The sequence below is a fragment of the Tetranychus urticae genome, chromosome 2, assembly GCF_039701765.1.
Source record: "Tetranychus urticae isolate SD_2017Ah chromosome 2, NJAU_TeUrti_SD_1.0, whole genome shotgun sequence".
NCBI classification, from domain to species: Eukaryota; Metazoa; Arthropoda; class Arachnida; order Trombidiformes; family Tetranychidae; genus Tetranychus; species Tetranychus urticae.
The window spans coordinates 25,009,675-25,030,696 of record NC_142959.1 but is presented as its reverse complement, the minus strand read 5'-3'; the positions used below and the strand labels follow the sequence as shown (position 1 = coordinate 25,030,696).

Below are 21,022 nucleotides of genomic sequence, written 5' to 3'. Positions count from 1 at the left end.
TGGCTTGTAGGGACAGAAACACTGATTCTATTGGCACCATTAAAAAGTTCCTACGATCAACAGTTTTCGAGAAAATCGAGTCCAAAGTTAAAACTTCGATCGCCGTTTGTACCATTATGGAAGAAGGTTTTTGCATGAAACACATTTTCCTGATACAATAATGTGATACATAATCAGAAAATGCATTTACTTTGAGGAATAAAGTTTTCTGTCCAAAATAAAAGCGATAACTTCGATTTTAAGTTAAACTGACCTTTTTCTGTAACCGTAAGTTTTAGAGAACTGAAACTTATTATGAGTCGATAAAAGTTGTCGGCAAAGATCAAAAATCTAATACTTTTGGGAATTTCTCAATAGTTCTCTCGATTTTGGCCATTGGCCTTAAAACTTTGAGCCTCGATATTTGGAGAATAGTAGCATCCACAATCGTCATTGTTTGACCAAACATTACCTCTCGTTATGGGGTATAACTTGATATGACTGAAAACCGAAGAAATCTGATCCAATTCATTTAATTTATAATATTATCTAAGTAACCATTTACCTTCTTCAACCAAGTTCCAAATCTGACAACCTAAGTAATGCAATGTTATAACTTTTTTTGCAGGATCTTGAATTATCTTAAATTTGAGTATATTATAGTGAATAATGAAATCTAACGTTTGATTAAAGAATGATGATTGTGGGTGATACACTTCTCGAAATATTGAGGTTCAAAGTTTTAAGGCCAATGGCCAAAATCGAGAGAACTATTGAGAAAGTGAAAAAGGTATTCAATTCATGATATGTACAATTAACTTTTATGCACAAATAATAAGTTTCAGGTTGCTAAAACTTACGGCTACAGAAAAAGGTCAGTTTAACTTAAAATCGAAGTTATCGCTTTTATTTTGGACAGAAAATTCTATTCCTCAAAATAAGTGCATTTTCTGGTTACGTATCATATTATTGTATCAGGGAAATAAGTTATATCAAAAAATCAGCTTCCATAATTGTACAAACGGCGATCGAAGTTCCAACTTTGGACTCGATTTTCTCGAAAACTGTTCATCGTAGGAACTTTTTATTAGTACCAATGGACTCAGTTTTTATGCACATACAAACCCAGCAAGTCTCAAATCTTAACTTAAATGTTCGAGCTTTTGACAGTACTTTTTGTAAGTTAAACCAGAAAATTGGTTTATTTATTAAGATTTGGGTTGAGATGAGTTTGCTTTGTTGAATAAGTTGTTTCTGGTACATCAATCACGTAAAAGCCAAGCATCACAACCAAAATGCGATGATATAAAGCAAGTGATCTTGAAGTGGGTCTTTATCGATCAATGATTTAATTTGTATATCCAAATAGACCTAATTTACACAAGCTTTGTAAGACCATAAACATTAGAAAAGCTTGAGTTGCTTTCTTGCCGCTTTAGCATATCGACTCTGTTTTTATGTCCCTACAAACCAACAGAGTCTAAGTTTTGAAGCAATCTATTTTCACCCGCTTTTGTCCATTTGTTCATAAATGTTTATACTATATTTGCGTATGTACCCTCTAATAGCAACAACCGTAAAATAGTGCAGAAATTTTCTAGTGACCAACATCGGTGTGAAATGAGTCTCCAATGCTTGTTAAAATATCAATGTTTCAAACATTTCATTTGGACTCTCAGTATACTTTTTACATTCAGAAGTCAGCCTAAAAAAGGTTGCCGATGTTTTTTGGCGTTTGCTTTAAGTTGATAACTGTAAATTTTGTGGATAAGCTAATTGTGATCAATGAAGCATTGAAACATTGAAAATTAGTTTGACAAGTTCAAACATGAGAACCATGGCTTAACATGGTTAAAGGTGTTGAAAAAGAAGAGGAAGAAGTGAAAAAGGTGAAAAAGAAATGCAACTAATTTGATTCAACATTACAATTATTGTCAACAAGCCGATGATTACAGTTTATAATGAATCTCTTTTTTCATTTTGTATTTTATTGGTGATTTTCTCAATTAATGTCTTGTTAACATTGTTAAACTGTTGGTCAACATCGTTTAAGGTGTCAACTTATTGTGTTACAACTATTAATTTTGTCGAGTATAAAAGGTTAATACGATCACTGGGAACTGGATCAGTTTCAATTCATTTGATCATCTTATAAGGTGATCAATCTTGAGAACGACAAAGTTACACTTTAAATCTTCATTCATTTGTTACCAAATTATTATTACATTTTTACGAGCAAACTTATTCTTTGAATCAACATGAGGATCACACTCGTGATTGCTTTGGTTACGCTTTACATTGTGGCTGTTACCTCTCATCGTCATCATCATCATTGTTGCAAGAAAAATGTTCATCACCACCATAAACATGAAGGAAAGAAGGTTCACCACCATCATGGACACCATCACGGTCACCATCATGTAAGTCATTCAAGACAATTTACTAAAAATTATTACAATTTACTCTCTAACAGCATGAAGTAATAAACTGATAACATCGATGTGACGCACGATTTATAGCTCAGACTATCAAGATTTATTGTTTTAAATTGTATCATTGTTCATCAAGTTGAACAAGGACTGATTTGGCAAGCTTCAATCTTGAGATTTCTAGTGATATTTACCAGACTTTCTGATCTCTATTCACTTATTTCACTGACAGGGTCACAAACACGGACATCATCATGGTCATAAGCACTCTCATGGCCATGGTCACGGCCACAATAGCTGGGGAGGCTGGGGTGGTTGGGGAGGCCACACTGGACACTCTGGATGGGGAGGCTGGGGTGGTCATGCTGCTTTGTCTCATGTAAGTCTAATAAACTAGTCTAGTCTCATTTAGTTTCAATCGACATGCATTTTGATTTTAATATCGATTTTGCTCTTTTATAAAACAGGGTTGGAATGGTGGATGGGGATGGGGTCATCATGGACACCAAGGACATCATGGACATCATGGCTGGGGTCATGTAAGTTAATACTTTATTTGACAATAACTAAACCCATTCCTTGCCATTTTTAATTTCATTTTTTATTTGCTCTTCGACTTGATAGGGTCATGGCTGGGGATGGTGGTAAAAAGGGTCACAATAATTCACAGTTTGAATTCTTGAGAGATCAAAAGTCCTATTGCCAAAAGCCAAGTTAAAACGGAAAACCTAATCGACCAAATCAAGCTAAAAGCTAAATGTTAAGCTTTACACTTTCGTATTCAGTCTTTTACAAATTGAGCTTTTCTAAAAGTATCCTTCGAGTATTTAACTATTTATTCAGATGTACAGATGTTGAAATCTTTCATTCAGCTTGAACACTTTATTGTAACTGTAATTGTTGTATCATTGGATCAAAGTTATTTGTAATTAAGATTCGAGGCTGAGTATCTTAATTATGAATAAATGACGTAAAGTGGTATAATTTTTTTGTAAAACGCAAATTGTATATGACTTGTACATAATACTTATGTTAAACTTATAAAATGTATATATTTTTCATTCAAATTGTTTTTATATTACAACTCTTATTTTATCCATTGGCATTACTGTATTCTGAATCTAATAATGAAGCTAATGTCCCATAAGTGAAGGTTTCTGACCAAAAGTCGAAGACAGTTAATCTTACTATTCCGAAAAGAGATGAATTCAGGGTAAATTGTACATTCATCTAATGCCTTGAATGTTTCGGTTAAGACTGGATCGTAGTGAAAGTCTATTAAAGAACCCCGCTTATTAACATGCCATTATTAAGTGGAGTTTTAACTTTTACTGAATTCCATGCTTGTCTACATTTGATTATTGTTGACTCTAATGGATTTATCGTTATAATGGTTAAATAAAACTAAATACGAGTCCCTAAAATTGTCCGGTAAATGATTCAAGCACATCATTTAACATTTCATTCTAGCCAATTTTGATGCAAAAATAACTAACTATACCTATTTCTTAAATGTTTTCTCACTCAAAAAGTAGTTCTTGACTATTTACTGAATAAGCTACTCGCTTTAAAGTAAAACCTCGCCCAGGTTGTACATGAAAAATTTCATTTTAAAGCGCCGCGCTATAATTCAAGTCGATTTACTACAGATTTTTCTTGCAAATATGCAAATCATTTGAAATAAATAAATTTCATGCAAGTTTTTAAGAGTTTTTATGAATAAATTTATTATTTAATATTTTGAGAGCATTAAACATCAAACATGTAGTATTATAAAGTGCCATTAGCCAATGTGTAGAAGTTGAAGAAACGGAAACTCCACGAACACAATATTTCTGACGAGTTTGAGCAAATTTCAGATCTCAGATCAATAGACAAGAGATTACATTTCTCAACTGAGCTTTAGTTTTTAACGTCTCTGCACTTATAACGGGCAAAACACTTTATTTAAAACGTGTTATCATTTTGGTCATTCCAGTCAATGCGAGGCTTATGGTCATTGTGATGAAACACTTGAGATTGATGATGATAATATGATGTTTCCTGCTGTTCATTGTGTTCATTGTTTTGTCCACTTATAGTTACTCCAGGAAAAGTAACGATTGAAGGTGGCTCATCGTCATGTGGAGATGGAAGAATATCAGCTGAGATTCTGATCGGTGGAAGTTTAAATCGAGGTAAGGCAAAAGAAAAGGGCTGAAGATTGATTCGGAAATTCAAGTGAATTTCACTTCTCACACACAGTAATAAAGCCGATAAAGCCCAGATGCAGATATGGTGAAGCTATCAACGAGAAAAAAGTTATTACATTGTATTAATTAGGGATTAAATTAAACTTTGGTCAACTTACCTTCATTAGTTTATCAATAGCAAAATGTTGACAGTTCGCCAAGATAATTGATCACTCCGAAAACATGACTAGTCAAATGAATGATATTCAGAACACTAAAAACTGATACAAGACTGCGATTAAGTCATTCGATGCAAACTGTTGACTGTTATGATTGTCTCCTTCATTAATCATGATTGAATGATCGTTTACAAACCGAACTTATTTAGCTTGTTTTACTTCATTTTAGATATTATTTAAGTATCTGAATTTTACTGTTCAAAAATCATCAAAAAGTCATAAAATGTTGATATTTTATCGCTCTCTTTCTCTACTTTAGATTAAACGAAGATTGTTTGATTTATTTCCTTAATTAAATATCTCAATAATGAAATTATAATCAGGATAAGACAGAAATCAAGGGAAATCGAAATTGAAAAATCTATCGGTAAGGAATGTTCAATATTCTTATAAATAAATGTTTGTAATTCTAGGAAAATAGCGATAAATAACCATCCTAAAGGCAGAAACTGTCTTCAAGGCTCGGATTCTTAAAAAATCAACTAATTTAATTTGCTTGTCGTTTTTGAAGATTCATAACACACTAACTTGCATACATTTAAATAATTTTTAGAGAAAATAGCTTTTTTATCAAGAGAAAGTTTATTCCATGACATATGTAATTGAAGATTGTGTGATTGATTAAACCACTGACAAATTGAATTAGACACTATCAAGTGTAATACAGTGAGCCAATAGTGTCCATGCAGAATAAAAGTTGACCATTCCAGAAAATCTAGAATAGAGAATAAAAAATAAAAATTAGCATCTTTAAACTAGTTAAAGGTGATGTAGATATTGAATGAAAAAATCAGGTGAAGAAATTGGTTTATGTCATGGTGGTAAACGGCGGAATTTTTTTAAAATTCTTATTCATAATGTCTTTATCATCATTCTGACATGGAAGATGGGAAAAGATTAAGAGACTTACAAAGTTCTTTCACCATGCACCAGATTGCCTGTTCTTGAAATCTCATGTAATTTCCAGCATATCAAAAAACGGGTTTTACCAGCCAAAAACTTTGCTGTAAGTTTCTGTTGTAAAGAAAAGGAAAAGGTAAGAAAATTAGTCTTCACAAAGATTAGATTTGTTTGATGATCCAGCAATGATCAGAAATTCTAGAGCGAAAATCATTAAATCATTGGAATTTTGTATTTTGCATCACCAAAGTAAAAACATATTCATTGTTATAAAACTTACTTTTCAGCTTCTTGCTCTTGAACGTTAGAACAAAATTCCTTCGACCAGCCATGGCCAATTTACACAAGGAAAACTCTGAAAAAACAATACAAAAATATTAGAATAGGCAATCATCAAGTTTAAACAATTATGATATTACTATTTCAGATAGGGGCGAAATTAGTCGATCATAATTTTCAGCTGAACTAAGTAATCATCATTTAAAATTAACTATAGATTACAATTCAATTGAAACTGGATTATAACTTACTGTTGCTTTTAAATCATATCTAGCATAAAATGTCATAGAAGACGAGAATTTGACATAGCCAATCAAACAATAGCTCAACAGTGTGAATCCAGCCAAGTAAATATCCTGCAATGAAAAATATGCTCCAATTAATGACAGAAAAAAATACAATGATATCGTCTTAAGAAGTTTAAATATCAGACTTGGGTTGGTATAAATATCCTCACGGTTGAACTTGAGAGATCAGAGTGGTGCATGTATATCTCATCATAAAATATGTTTAAATGAAATGGATTGAACAAATTCAAGAATCTTACCTATTCATGAATTGGGTTCATGTGGCAGTTTTAACCACGTGTGCCAGCCAAAAACCACATAGATTTCTATAGAGAATAAGAAAGTACAAAAATTATTTCAGTTCATAATATAAAGACAATTGATTGCAATTTTGTACATCAGATCAACTTGTTAGGAAGAAATCATGAAATCATTACTGTGGTGAATTTTTCATCATTCATTAAAATTACATTTAAATATAAATAGACTTACCTAGTTGACAGTTAGGGCTAGCCAGGCAGTTTTGGAATCATTCAACAAAACCAATAAACACACAAGAAATTTACATCTCCATTTAAAATTAAACGAACGTAAAATCGTAAGCATAGTTGTTTAAGGCCTGAATAATGATGAAAAGAAAAACAGTTAACAAGGGTATATTTCAAGTCACAAAGTTTTGTGAAATTTAAAGTCAGGTGAAGAAATTGGTTTATATCATGGTGGTAAACGGCGGAATTTTTTTAAAATTCTTATTCATAATGTCTTTATCATCATTCAATTTGAATATCCCCTAAAAGAATAATGCCTTTAAAACTTACATATTCATTCAAAACAATGCTTCCAGTACAGCTAAAGATAACGAAGGTTGTGAGCCATATCTGTAACGAAGCAAAAGAATTGAATATTAGTATGGAAAGAAATGAACAAGCAAAAGTATTAATGGGCAATTTCAGCGTCGAAGTTAAATAATCAGTAATTTGCTCTTTATTTAAGAAGCAATCATATGTCCCTAACATAGTATCATCATTCTTGTTGTTAGCATAGAGCAATGGGTTAAATTTTACCTTTTTGGTACTATTACACAGCTCCTTCATTCGACATGTTCTATGAATAATGGTAATTGGACTCTGAAAATAAAAAAAAGTCAAATTAGATATCTGAATATATCCTTAAAGAACTGATATTATGTGATAAAAAAATCAGAAACTAATTATAATCATAAAATCAGAGATCTTGGTGATTTAGTTATTGAATTGACATCATGTTTTAAAATTCAGTTTTAATTAATGATCCATTCTTCAAAACTTACCTTTTGAATCAACTAGAAGTGACCTCGTTTAGACCTTCTTGAATTTCAAGTATGCTTCTGTTATAAAATAAAGAGGTAGGAAAATTAGTATACAAATTGAAAATAAGATTTGTTTCATGATCAAGTAATAATCAGAAATTCTAGAGCGAAAAATCATTAAATCATAGGAATTTTGTATTTTGCATCACCAAAGTAAAAACATATTCATTGTTATAAAACTTACTATTCAACTACAAACTTCTTGCTCTTGAACGTTAGAACAAACTCCCTTTGGCGATTCACGGCCAATTTACACAAGGAAAACTATAACGAATCAATATAAAAATATTAGAATAGGCAATTCATCAAGTTTAAATAAATATGAAATTACTATTTCAGATAGGGGCGAAATTAGTCGATCATAATTTTCAGCTGAACTAAGTAATCATCATTTAAAATTAACCAGTTCAATTAGATTGCCATTCAATTAAAAAATTAAACTTACTGTTGTTCTTATGTCGCAGTATAAAATGTCATAGAAGACGGTAAGTTAACAGAGCCATTCGCATAAAGAGTGAACAATATTAATCCTTGCAATTAAATACCCTGTAAAGAAGATGAAACAATAAGTAACAAAGAACAAATACGGTGATATTGTCGCACGTTTAAATATCAGAATTGGGTTGGTTTAAGCATCTTTACGATTAATTTTGAGAGTTCAGTTCTTACGTAAATCTAAATGATTGCAATAGTAATAACTTTTACCGGTACTAGTAGATTGTGTGATTGAATAAATCACTGACAAATTGTATCTGACACTAGCATATGAATAAGCCAATCAGTATGAAGTGAAATACAATTAAGAGGAAAGGAACTGAGGAAGGAGCAAAATGATAAAGTAGTATACAAATTATGGTGTTACTTTTTTGTCATATTAAAGGCTCTTGCCTTACCGTTTGCTTGGTCACTCAATATGATACAATTTAAGATGGACACAGAGATGAATAAAAAGATCAGGATCGAAAAAAGAGAGAGAGAATAAGCTAGGTAGTTATTAAATAAACAAAAAAAGAAAAAAGACTTTATTCGCTGTTCTCGGCTCTTATTGATATCCAAAATTCAACTGAACATGGTAAAAACGTAACTAACTTGAGCTTGCTTTTAGTTGAGTCAGTGAGAATCCAATTTCAAAAGGTAGACCAAATTTGATGATTTTTAGTTTTATTGTATCTCGAAAAAGTAACGAGTCTTCACCTCTCCAGATTGAGTTCAAAGACTAACTTAGTTTCAAAAATGAACTGGATTCTAGAGGAATGAAGATTCGTGTGTTCAAGATATGGTTCAAAAATGAGAAACAATAATGAGTTAATCATTAAAAAGTGGCGATCCGTCCAATGAAGCCTCGGTGGTGCCAAAAGTTAGATAAAAATCAATGGTCATAACCTAATAATGTTTACAGACGAAACACTCAACTAGCAACTCCAAAATTATATAAACAATAAATGGACAAAGATAATAATATATGTATGTTGTAACTTACCAATTCGTCATACTGTTTGGCCTTTGCCTGAATAGTATCCATGCTGAATAAAAGTTGGCTGTTGCAGCAAATCTTTAAAATAGAAAATACAAAAAATTAGCCTCTTGCAACTATTTAAAGGTAATGTAGATATTGAATGAAAAAATCAGGTGAAGAAATTGGTTTATATCATGGTGGTAAACGGCGGAATTTTTTAAAATTCTTATTCATAATGTCTTTATCATCATTCTGACATGGAAGATGGGATAAGATTAAATGACTTACAAAATTTGTTAACCGTGGATCAGATAAGTGTTTCTGAATTTATTGACTTTACATCCATCTCACTGCGGTTAGTACTCTCGATAATACCAGGGAGACTTTTTTCGTGATGGATTTTTTTGCCTTCAGTTCGATTTCTTCTTTGCAATTTAACTTTCAATCAAATACTCTGTAATAAAAGAAGATGAACCAATAAGTAACAAAGCAAAAATACAATGATATCGTCTTAGGAAGTTAAATATCAGACTTGGGTTGGTATAAATATCTTCACGGTTGAACTTGAGAGATCAGAGTGGTGCATGGTATAGATTTATCATCTTAAAATATTTATAATTGCATTAGCCTAAAGTTCAAGAATCTTACCTATTCATGAATTGGATTCATGTGGTAGTTTCAAACACGTGTCCGAGCCAAAAACCTTGCTTTCTATAGAAAACAAGAAAGCATATAAATTATTACTTCAGTCCATAATATAAAAGACAATTGATTAGCAATTTTGCAAATCAGATCAACTTGTTAAGAAAGAAATCACGGAATCATTACTTGTGGTGAATTTTTCATCATTCATCATATTTATATAAAATATAAGTAGACTAACCCAGCCATGCAGTTTTGGGATTGTTTACTAAAACAAATAAAATTTTCATCTTCTTTTCAGATAGAAACGAACGGCATAGGTAACGATGGTTGGTTGAGATCTGTACAATGATGAAAAGAAAACAATTAGCAAGGGAATAATTCAAGTCACAAAGTCTTGTGAAATTTAAAGTCAGGTGAAGAAATTGGTTTATATCATGGTGGTAAACGGCGGAATTTTTTTAAAATTCTTATTCATAATGTCTTTATCATCATTCAATTTGAATATCCCCTAAAAGAATAATGCCTTTAAAACTTACATATTCATTCAAAACAATGCTTCCAGTACAGCTAAAGATAACGAAGGTTGTGAGCCATATCTGTAACGAAGCAAAAGAATTGAATATTAGTATGGAAAGAAATGAACAAGCAAAAGTATTAATGGGCAATTTCAGCGTCGAAGTTAAATAATCAGTAATTTGCTCTTTATTTAAGAAGCAATCATATGTCCCTAACATAGTATCATCATTCTTGTTGTTAGCATAGAGCAATGGGTTAAATTTTACCTTTTTGGTACTATTACACAGCTCCTTCATTCGACATGTTCTATGAATAATGGTAATTGGACTCTGAAAATAAAAAAAAGTCAAATTAGATATCTGAATATATCCTTAAAGAACTGATATTATGTGATAAAAAAATCAGAAACTAATTATAATCATAAAATCAGAGATCTTGGTGATTTAGTTATTGAATTGACATCATGTTTTAAAATTCAGTTTTAATTAATGATCCATTCTTCAAAACTTACCTTTTGAATCAACTAGAAGTGACCTCGTTAAGACCTTCTTGAATTTAATGTATGTTGCTGTTATAAAGTGAAGGAAAGGTAGAAAAATTAGTATTCACGTTAAAAATTAGATTCGTTTGATGATCCAGCAATGATCAGAAATTCTAGAGCGAAAATCATTAAATCATTGGAATTTTGTATTTTGCATCACCAAAGTAAAAACATATTCATTGTTATAAAACTTACTTTTCAGCTTCTTGCTCTTGAACGTTAGAACAAAATTCCTTCGACCAGCCATGGCCAATTTACACAAGGAAAACTCTGAAAAAACAATACAAAAATATTAGAATAGGCAATCATCAAGTTTAAACAATTATGATATTACTATTTCAGATAGGGGCGAAATTAGTCGATCATAATTTTCAGCTGAACTAAGTAATCATCATTTGAAATGCACCATAGCTTACAATCCGATTGAAATTGAATTATAACTTACTGTTGCTCTTATATCCGTCTAGAATGACATAGAAGACGGTAAGTTAACAAAGTCATTCAAATAATGGGTAAAAAATATAAATCCATCCAAGTAAATATCCTGTAATGAAAAATATGCTCCAATTAGTCACAGAACAAATAAAGTGATATCGTCTTAGGAAGTTAAATATCAGACTTAGGTTGGTATAAATATCATCACGGTTGAACTTGAGAGATCAGAGTGGTGCATGGTATAGATTTATCATCATAAAATATTTATAATTGAATCAAATAAAATTCAAGAATCTTACCTATTCAGGAATTGGGTTCATGTGGCAGTTTTCACCACGTGTGCCAGCCAAAAACCACATGGATTTCTATAGAGAATAAGAACGCATACAAATTATTACTTCAGTTCATAATATAAAAGACAATTGATTAGCAATTTTGTACATCAGATCAACTTGTTAGGAAGAAATCATGAAATCATTACTGTGGTGAATTTTTCATCATTGATCAAAATTACATTTAAATGTAAATAGACTTACCTAGTGGAGCTGTAGTGCTAGCCGGGCAGTTTTGGGATTGTTTACCAAATTACCGAAAGTAGTTGTTGTTTAAGGCTAACAATCATAATTATGAATAGCATTTACAAGAACTTGAAGATTAAATTGTCGACAGCGAAAATAGCCATAGCGTGAAGGAATATGGAAAACGTGTAAAAATCCACAGAAACATCATTTACCGGAAATATGAAACGAGATGATAATGGTAATTGACTAACACCAAGGGCTTGTGTTACTTTTCACATTGCTGGTGTAAAAATAGTGATAACTCCACGCGGGACTGAAATACCCGTGATCATCTAAAATAGAAAATAATTAAATTATTCATCACGATCATAAACTTAGCGCGTGGATAAATCGTTGAGTTGGATTTTAAAGGGTTGACTAACGTTTCCAATAAATAAGCAGAATCAGTAATCAATTAATTACAATGAGATAAACATAAAAGCCAGAGTTAAAGATGAAATAACTAACAAAATGAACAGGATGAATTAAGAAACTGTTAAACTAAAAAATTCAAAGTATGAGAAGTACATTAACCATGATCAATCACATTGAATAGAACATGGATGATTTGGATTGCTTTAAATACAAAATAAAATACAGTAACGGAAACAAGAAAAAGAGGGAAATGGGTGCACACCTGCCATCTCACGGATAAACCTAGAGTTAAGTTAATTTCTAGTTCAACATTCACAGTCAAATAATGTTGAAAGTATAACATTCAATTCGTGAGTTTACAATTTAAACCGAAGTTAAACAATTGCATTATTAAAATATCAAATTGAACGAAAGGATAGCAAATTCAAGATCAAATCAAAGTAATGAATAGATCTTACAAAATGGAATGGAAAGATCAAGCTCAAAGCAATTTTTTCTAAATAGTCAATCCTAAATAATAAATTTGAAATGATGAGCATTGAATAGACCAACTGATAAAATAGAGCTAACAAACTTCATAAATAAAGGAAAATTGATTTAAATAGTAATTATGTTGTCAAAATATGTTAAAAACTAACGTATAACAAACAGAAATGGACCGCTCTAATATTGTTGCTAATTGTAACCCAAAGAGGGAAGATAATCACTCTAAATAATATGGAGCTTACAAAATTAGACAACGTTTAATAAAATATTGTAAAGATATTGTTGAAAGGTCTTATTGAAAATGCAAAGGGCAATTAAATTGTCAAATTTCAAGTTCACAAGGACTAATTTCTAGCTAATATAAGTAGATCAACCCAATAAAGCTAACAATCAATATTTGAATCGTCAGTGGTGTGTAAATCATAGTTTCATTAATAATTTGAACAATGTTTTTCACGATACTCTCCAGTCTTGATTTTTGTTTAATTTCATCGCTCTTCTTCAATTTTTATTGCATCAAAGCTCATATTGATCAGCCAAAAGTGAAGCCTAATTTTTTAGGAAGCCAACAACAATCTATGGATTCAATGAGTTCTGGTAAGGAATGGATTGGAGTTAGTGAATCTAATGGATTACGGTTTATGGATAAACAAAATCAAACCAACCAAAAAGTAACCTCATATTTTTTATCCTTGTTTGACCAACAATTGAAAAACCAAAGAATCAAATCAACCAACGATCACTTACAAGCGGAACTCGGACTAAAAACGAAGGTTCGTATTCTCACAAACGGAAAACTCGCCCCACAAAAATCACAATAAACTCAGCTAACCTAGAATTGTATACATTATCTTGTCTGAAAATGTGCTTTTCTTTTAAATCATTTTTTTTATTTTTCTTTTTGTTATGATTATAATTAATATAAACCAGCTCAGAATATGTATCATTCTACCTTTGATAATGAAACTGTTTTTACAAAACTCTCTCACTAAATTTAATATATCGTCTTTCTCACTATATCGTTATTGATCAATAAAGGATAATAAATAATCAGTTATTAATTTGATTTTGACCATAAAATGTATCTCTATTTCTGTTGGTTAAAAAAACATTCCAAACTCTTGCAATCTTATAAAGATTATGTTAGATCCGAATTAACCCGACGTCAAAACAAAGAATCGGTTTAAAATTTTTTAAACATTTTAAATTTACCTAAAATTCTTAATTTGCTGAAATCACAAACTCCTCAGTTTCAGCCATGAGCATCTGTTATTAGATATGAAAAATTGAATGAAAATCCTTTAGCTCCTATCAATTTCATTGAAGTAGAAACATTCTGAAATCGTGGGAAAATAGAGCATCATTGATTATGAAATTGTCGTATGAATCATAATCACGATATGATATGAAATTATTATCATAATTGTTCAACCATAATAGGACGAATTTGAATCAGTTTATGGGTCAGAGGGCAAAAAAACTGAATATAGATTAATGCAATCTCTTAACAATTTAAAATTGTTTGTGAAAAAAAAGTGACTTTGAAAACTAACAATAAATCATAGTCATTCCATGAAATTAGTCAAGTTATATAATTTTTGAAAATAGAAAAAATTTCACTACCGATAATCAGGTGATTTTGATCTTTAACACAAATGAAGGTCGTGATGATATATTTTTTACCTGGGTTAATAATTGTTTAAAGGCTGACTTAAGTTGCAGAATTATCCTTTTTCCTATCTTCTTTCCAGAAAGAATATTGTCAGCATCACCGAATTAGATGGTCATCAACGATGGTCAGCAGTATTATAGTCATCAATTATTTATATTTTTTTTTATTTTTTTGGGATAAACTTGGGATGTTGCATGTGGATTAAACGTTAATTTAACTTAAATTAGGTTTATTTTCCTAGTCCTATTTTCTTGGCTTCAATTTCATAAATTAACAATCTCCACATTTTGACCACAAACACTTCTGCTTCATCGTCTAAAACCATGGCAACGTCGTCCAATATACTCTGCGCTGATGTCTTGGCTTGAAGTTTACTGCAAATAAAGTCCAATAAAGCTTGCTCTTCCTCACCAATATATTCAGTAATTTTCTTGTTGACCCATGGACGAATCCGTTTCTCCATTAGATTGGCATCCACCAGGGACCAATCAATTGTGTATTTGAATAGATCTTCTTTAGTAGTTGGAATTTTTTCGATCAACAGTTTAACTTGCTTCTTTTTCTCCTCTGTAGAAAGGTTAGTTTTAATACTATTTTCCCCAGCCATTCCAGAGGTTGCTGATTTTGTAGTACCACTCAACACACTTTGATTGCTATCAGTGTTGTCATCCATTAATTGCGGCGGTTTACGTTTTTTACTTCGACTTGAACTATCATCATCATCATTAGAATTGAAAACGTCTTGCACGGAAAACTTCTTTCGCTTTTCCCCATTAGAACCTGGATTTGAATTTTCACCAGGACTATTGAGAATTGAATTAGCTGGCTGCTTTGGTCCATGACCCATCTTAATACCAGTGAAAGTAAAGGACTTTACATGCATCTCACTGCGATTAGTACTCTCGATAATACCAGGGAGACTGTTATCGTCATCGATTTTCTTTGCCTTAAGTTTGGCATCATCTAAGAGTTCTCGCATCTTATTACTGACTATTTTGTCTCGCTCTCTATTATTATCACTAGAATTGAGACGTTTTTGAGCTTCACTCTCAGGGTCAGGGTGACCTTCTTCGGTTAACTTTCTACGAAGGTCTTCGAGTTCCCTCTTTTCTTGTCTTCGATCTCTGGTGTCTTCTTCTTTTTCCTTTTCCCGTTCGCGTAATCTTCGAGCCAAAGCACTACCCCTGAAAATGAAATAACAAATAATTTGGATTGTTAGAAAATATTCATGAAACTAAAACCATTCAAAAATTTGAGTTGAGATTCTAGTGAAACTTACTTGTAGTATTTAGCATCATCACGATCATCGTCGTAATCTTCCAGGAATTGTTTTAGTTTACGGACTTCTTTAATTTCTTCTTCTTTTCTCATTTCTTGTTTCATTTCATACTTTTTATAATCTTTCATTTTCCTCATTTCTCGAGCTTCCCAATTTCTTAAACGTTTTTGATATGAAGCTTCTTTCTCTCGAAGTTTTCTTTCGAGTCGTCTTCTTTCTTGCATTTCTTCATCATCTTCGACGATTCTTTCGTTATGTACGTTTTCTTCAGCTCGGTCTCGTTCTCGCTCTCGATCACGATCTCTTTCCCGTTCTCTATCTCTATCACGTTCTCGTTCTCTATCTCGATCATTTCGTTCCATCCTTGAATTGCGATCATTACGCTCGTTACGATCATTACGATCATTACGGTCATTTCGCTCATTTCGCTCATTTCGCTCATTTCGCTCATTGCGCTCAATGCGCTCATGTCTTTCTCTTTCGTATCGATCACGATTTCTGGGCCTTTCTTTGGATAGAGGAGTTCTTTCTCTTTGTCGTTCCCGACGGCTGTTTTCGGAATCAACTTCCATTGATTGTCCACGAGAATACCGATCATCTGAACGATCTGCTCTATCATCACGATTCCTAGAATCATTGCCTTTGGCATCTTTATTACGATCCTGATCGATTTTCTTTTCACTCTCATCAACCTGTAGACAATGAGAAAATGTAAAATTAAGGTTTAGACAATTTATTAAGTTTATGCTAATCATCTAGAATATAAAATATAAAATAGTTAGTAAACAAAATGATTTGATCAGATATTTTTTTTCTCACAACGATCATCATGATGTCACGGTTTTTGTAACAACCGTCTCCGAGCGAATTTCAATAACATTTCAAAGATGACTTGGAGCACGAACGAAGTTTGAGTTCGCTGTCCACAAAGAAAGGAGAAAATGTAAAGATTCAATTAAGTGTAAGAGGGTAAAAGGGTAGGTTGTGCACAATGAGGTTATTAGAAAACGATACACAAGAGAGGCAAGGAACAGAGTTAGAAAAACATGGAAAATAAACAAATCATTGAAAAAAGTATGAAGTAAAATACAATGAAGAGGATGAAAAGGAAAGGAACTGGAGAAGGGGCAAAAATATAAAGTAGTATACAAATTATGGTGTTACTTTTTTTGTCATATTAAAGGCTCTTGCCTTACCGTTTGCTTGGTCACTCAATATGATACAATTTAAGATGGACACAGAGATGAATAAAAAGATCAGGATCGAAAAGAGAGAGAGAGAATAAGCTAGGTAGTTATTAAATAAACAAAAAAAGAAAAAAGACTTTATTCGCTGTTCTCGGCTCTTATTGATATCCAAAATTCAACTGAACATGTTAAAAACGTAACTAACTTGAGCTTGTTTTTAGTTGAGTCAGTGAGAATCCAATTTCAAAAGGTAGACCAAATTTGATGATTTTTAGTTTTATTGTATCTCGAAAAAGTAACGAGTCTTCACCTCTCCAGAGTGAGTTCAAAGACTAACTTAGTTTCAAAATGAACTGGATTCTAGAGGAATGAAGATTCGTGTGTTCAAGATATGGTTCAAAAATGAGAAACAATAATGAGTTAATCATTAAAAATGGCGATCCGTCCAATGAAGCCTCGGTGGTGCCAAAAGTTAGATAAAAATCAATGGTCATAACCTAATAATGATGTTTACAGACGAAACATTCAACTAGCAACTCCAAAATTATATAAACAAAAAATGGACAAAGATAATAATATATGTATGTTTATAACTCACCAATTCGTCATACTGTTTGGCCTTTGCCTGAATAGAACAGAAATGAACCAAAAGCTAACTAATGTAACAAATAATTTTGAATACATATAAGTATGATTCCTAAATGTTTCAACACTTACATTGAGAAATAAACAAACCAACGAAGGATAAGATCACGAGATCTTGAGAACGTAAAGTTAGTCAAGTTCAAAGCTGAATCGAGTTGGTTGAAGAGAGTTCAACTCTTCCGGTGAGGCATTTGATGAAGAAATTGATGATACACACAATGATGAAAAGAAACATTTGAGAAAAAAAGGATACTGGTGTAGGAACATAATGAGTGAGTGCATGAAAAAATAACGGGTAAAGTGAAGGCGAAATAGAAGAGAAGAGAAAGAGAGAGAAAGAGAAATGGAAAGATTGATTTAATCAACTTACCTAATGATGTAAAAGCCTTTGCTTTTGTAAACTAATGACTTTGTAAATACACTCAATAGATCGTTAAAATGAGACTTTATACAAGCTCAACTCAAATCAGATTATAACTCATCTTTAACAACATTAAAGTTAAATTGAAATATTGAGATAACTCAGTTACTCAGCTTAACATGTGACATGGTAAATAAACTCATGAGCGACATCAGACTGGTAAATTTAAATTTAAGTAATCCAGGTTAAAATAAAACGAAAACCATTCAAAAGTCATATAATGGATTCAATTTATGAAACGGAACTTAAATTTTATAGCATTTTATGCGTGATATGCCCTCATACATTGAAAACTTATAATTTTCTTACCTTATAAGTGTCCCTGAATTTATCGATTTCTCTGTGAATTAATGATCTTTTCTCTTCTTCCATATCCATGTCAGCTAGATTCTGAAAAGTCATAAAATTTAGAGTTTGAGATGAATGGGATAACATTGATGAGAGAGTAACAAATAAATGAATTAACTTACTTCAGGCTTAGTAGATTCGCCAGTCCTTTTATCATAACGACGGGATTGGGCTTAAAAAAGAGAAAAAAGCGAAAAATTTAAAACATTTTGATTGAGAACAGAATAATGGAAGGTCAAAGTTAGTAAAAGGAATTATGATCAAGTCTAGTGATGGGATTGTGATAATTCAAATGGAGAGTTGAGTGCACCATGACGAACTGAATTAGAGGGTTACCTTTGTTTGGATCTGGATCACGGGATAGTTCAATTTCATGTTCCTTTAAAATACCATGCAATTGGTTAAATAACTCTCGGTCTTCAGTTTCTTGGCCACTATCACCAAAGTCATTTCCTTTGGGACTTTTTTCTTTTAAATAATTATCTAATTTTTCTTGAGTCTTTGCATCGGCTTTGACTACCAGTTTTTTATCAGCAACTTCAAAATCGTGTAAAAGTCTAATGGCCTTCATTGCTGATTCGGGATCAGAGTATTCACAAAAACCAAATCCTTGCAGTTTACCATTAGCTCCTTGCACTCGTTTCCAATTATTTACAGCACCACATTTGGATAGTAGTTGACGTATCAACATATCTGAAGCTCTTTCCGTAATATTGCCAACAAAAACTGTAATACTAGGACCATTAGATGAAGACTTTTTATGATTACCACTGTGAGAGTTTGCATTATTGTGAGATAATGATGAGCTAGATTTATTCATGTGCCCGGTATTAACGACACCGGTAACAACACCCACACCAGAAGTAGAAGTTAAGGGCTATGACGCAGATAAATAAATAAACAATTAATCGATATTCATACATATATTCAAATGGTTTGCAAAAAGTGAAAAAATCCATAGAAACATCATTTACCGGAAATATGAAAGGAGAAGCTAATCCTGGTAATTGACTAACACCAAGGATAGATGGGTCTTGTGTTACTTTACGCATTGGAGGTGCAGAAATAGTGGTAACTCCAGGCGGAGCTGAAATACCTGTGGTCATCTAATATAGAAAATAATTAAATTAAACATCATGATCATAAACTTAGCGCGTGGATAAATTTGTCTTACATGAGGAACTTGTAAGCCAGCGATAGGCATGATCCCACCTGTAAGTGGATAAAATAAACAATTAGAGTATTTCACGTAAAAATGTAAAATAAAAGCACAATTTTAATTACCCATAGGTGTTATTTGATATTGATTTGGATTCATATTCATCAAAGACGCCATCGCAGATAGATTTGTAAGAAAATGACCAGGAGGTGGAAAAGACATGATAAAGATTCACAGGCTTCTTTACAAATAGTAAATAAACTAAAAAATTGTGCAAACGGCGTATAAGGGTATAATAATTATACGTGCGTAGATTTACGTTTTACAACAAGAGCATAAGGTGTAGAGTAGTAGAGATAGATCAAGGAAAAATATTACACAAAAATGAAGCATACAAATATATCACAAAAAAATTGTTAAGTTGGATTTTAAAGGGTTGACTGACTGGTCCAATAGGTAAACAGAATCAGTAACCAACTAATTACAATTAGATAAATAAAAAAGCCAGAATTAAAGATGAAATAAACTAACAAAATGAACAAGATTATTGAAAATTTTGTCAAAGTCTAAACCCATTAAACCAGAAAAACTACCAGCCATTTTGCTGCTACAGCGTTGCTAGGTAACTTTAAGTCTCTTCTCTGATTATGTCCTGTCTTATTTATAGAAAGCGCCAAATTGGAATAACAAAATTTTAAATGAATGAAACATGAAAACATTAATGAACATTAAAAATTTAATCATCCATTCATCTAAAATAATTTGAGTCATCCACTTTGCTGCGAATAATTAGTTGATTAAATCTATGGGAGAAAGTCAATCAAAAATGAAGTCTGGGAATAAAATGAGAATCAATTGAATGCTAAAATTAGCATTTCACATGCAAATGACTAACAAACGATTAAAGGGCAACAATTAAAACAAGGGAAGTAGAGAATCTATACAACTTTGATAAAGTCACTAATAAAGTCTATTTAAAACTTTAACATAAACCTAATCAATTAGTACTGAAGATATTGAGATTCAAAGGCGAAACAATTGATTTGAAAAAGAAACATTTGTATTGAAATTTTACTGTTTTTATTTTGTTATTAATCAATTGATATTGTCAATGTAATAAAAATAATGTGCCGTCTTAATTGTACTCAATCAACACTTGGGTACCAAAATTGTTGGGTTAACTCAACGGTTATACAAAATTTAAGGAATTGTTTGAAGGAATCATTTTTGATTTCAATGGTTGATAAGATGATGGTAATGATTAAAAAGATGATCAACCCTGTCTGTGACCTTCGTAAGGTAAATAGGGTATCATCTCATAGTTGGGTAAGCAGAATTGGAAGCCTCAAAAGCTTCATGATATACTACTCATCGGAAACCCTAAAAGCTTTGGATATGGAACAAAAAAAAAGTTAAATCTTGAACTATTATAATTTATTATTATCATTATTATAACAGTGGAAATAATAATTATTATTATACGATTATTATTAAAAGAAACGTTCGAAAGCTTATCAAAGCTCTTAATTTCTGTGTATGTTTTTGTTTTTCTTGTGCATATTGTTTAAGGTAGGAAGGAAGCAAGAAATTGGGTGAAACGTGAAAAGATTGAAACTTTAGTTTTGTTGGATTGTAAAAAGATGATGAAAAAAATGGCGAAGGAGA

The 21,022-nt window shown here is 31.7% G+C and overlaps 3 protein-coding genes and 2 long non-coding RNA genes across 16 annotated transcripts; 1 reads left to right on the top strand and 4 right to left on the bottom strand.

Annotated features, from left to right (window-relative positions):
• Positions 1-2,112: 2,112 nt before the first annotated feature.
• On the top strand, positions 2,113-3,511 carry LOC107360289 (uncharacterized). The gene is made up of 4 exons (XM_015926913.3): positions 2,113-2,399; positions 2,641-2,787; positions 2,876-2,947; positions 3,033-3,511. The coding sequence occupies exons 1-4, from the start codon at positions 2,238-2,240 to the stop codon at positions 3,054-3,056; spliced, it is 405 nt and encodes a 134-aa protein (XP_015782399.1). The 5' UTR covers positions 2,113-2,237; the 3' UTR covers positions 3,057-3,511.
• Positions 3,512-4,108: 597 nt separating this feature from the next.
• Positions 4,109-5,064, bottom strand: LOC149094189 (uncharacterized). The gene is made up of 2 exons (XM_089268001.1): positions 4,759-5,064; positions 4,109-4,691 (listed from the first exon to the last, which is right to left on the bottom strand). The coding sequence occupies exons 1-2, from the start codon at positions 4,762-4,764 to the stop codon at positions 4,356-4,358; spliced, it is 342 nt and encodes a 113-aa protein (XP_089124127.1). The 5' UTR covers positions 4,765-5,064; the 3' UTR covers positions 4,109-4,355.
• A 317-nt stretch (positions 5,065-5,381) lies between these two features.
• On the bottom strand, positions 5,382-14,471 carry LOC149094188 (uncharacterized). Of its 12 annotated transcripts, none has more exons than XR_016198965.1 (25): positions 12,169-12,328; positions 11,762-12,078; positions 11,525-11,590; positions 11,125-11,334; positions 10,986-11,060; positions 10,761-10,817; positions 10,516-10,578; positions 10,270-10,329; positions 9,972-10,071; positions 9,737-9,799; positions 9,377-9,542; positions 9,113-9,184; positions 8,722-9,044; positions 8,526-8,615; positions 8,078-8,178; positions 7,817-7,896; positions 7,594-7,650; positions 7,349-7,411; positions 7,103-7,162; positions 6,777-6,903; positions 6,545-6,610; positions 6,249-6,353; positions 5,999-6,073; positions 5,729-5,832; positions 5,382-5,533 (listed from the first exon to the last, which is right to left on the bottom strand). It is a non-coding gene; the product is annotated as an uncharacterized LOC149094188 (long non-coding RNA). The 12 variants fall into 12 exon arrangements; XR_016198961.1 differs by having other exon boundaries at positions 8,722-9,015; positions 11,236-11,334; XR_016198963.1 differs by having other exon boundaries at positions 8,722-8,877; positions 11,236-11,334.
• Positions 14,220-19,937, bottom strand: LOC107360551 (RNA-binding protein 25). Its single transcript, XM_015927230.3, has 8 exons — positions 19,483-19,937; positions 19,373-19,410; positions 19,173-19,304; positions 18,535-19,075; positions 18,321-18,370; positions 18,160-18,240; positions 15,598-16,289; positions 14,220-15,502 (listed from the first exon to the last, which is right to left on the bottom strand). Exons 1-8 carry the CDS (start codon positions 19,577-19,579, stop codon positions 14,548-14,550), a joined length of 2,586 nt encoding a protein of 861 aa, XP_015782716.1. The 5' UTR covers positions 19,580-19,937; the 3' UTR covers positions 14,220-14,547.
• On the bottom strand, positions 17,140-17,681 carry LOC149094187 (uncharacterized). Its single transcript, XR_016198971.1, has 3 exons — positions 17,502-17,681; positions 17,383-17,409; positions 17,140-17,281 (listed from the first exon to the last, which is right to left on the bottom strand). It is a non-coding gene; the product is annotated as an uncharacterized LOC149094187 (long non-coding RNA).
• Positions 19,938-21,022: the final 1,085 nt, after the last annotated feature.

Excerpts from the sequence above, each read along its gene's own strand:
- LOC107360289 (XM_015926913.3), top strand. The coding sequence starts at position 2,238 with ATGAGGATCACACTCGTGATTGCTTTGGTTACGCTTTACATTGTGGCT. Across the intron at positions 2,400-2,640 it reads ACCATCACGGTCACCATCAT|GGTCACAAACACGGACATCA; the intron begins GTAAGTCATTCA and ends TTTCACTGACAG. Across the intron at positions 2,948-3,032 it reads GACATCATGGCTGGGGTCAT|GGTCATGGCTGGGGATGGTG; the intron begins GTAAGTTAATAC and ends TCGACTTGATAG.
- LOC107360551 (XM_015927230.3), bottom strand. The coding sequence starts at position 19,579 with ATGTCTTTTCCACCTCCTGGTCATTTTCTTACAAATCTATCTGCGATG. Across the intron at positions 19,076-19,172 it reads CTTCTCCTTTCATATTTCCG|CCCTTAACTTCTACTTCTGG; the intron begins GTAAATGATGTT and ends TCTGCGTCATAG. Across the intron at positions 16,290-18,159 it reads AATTCAGGGACACTTATAAG|GTTGATGAGAGTGAAAAGAA; the intron begins GTAAGAAAATTA and ends CATTGTCTACAG.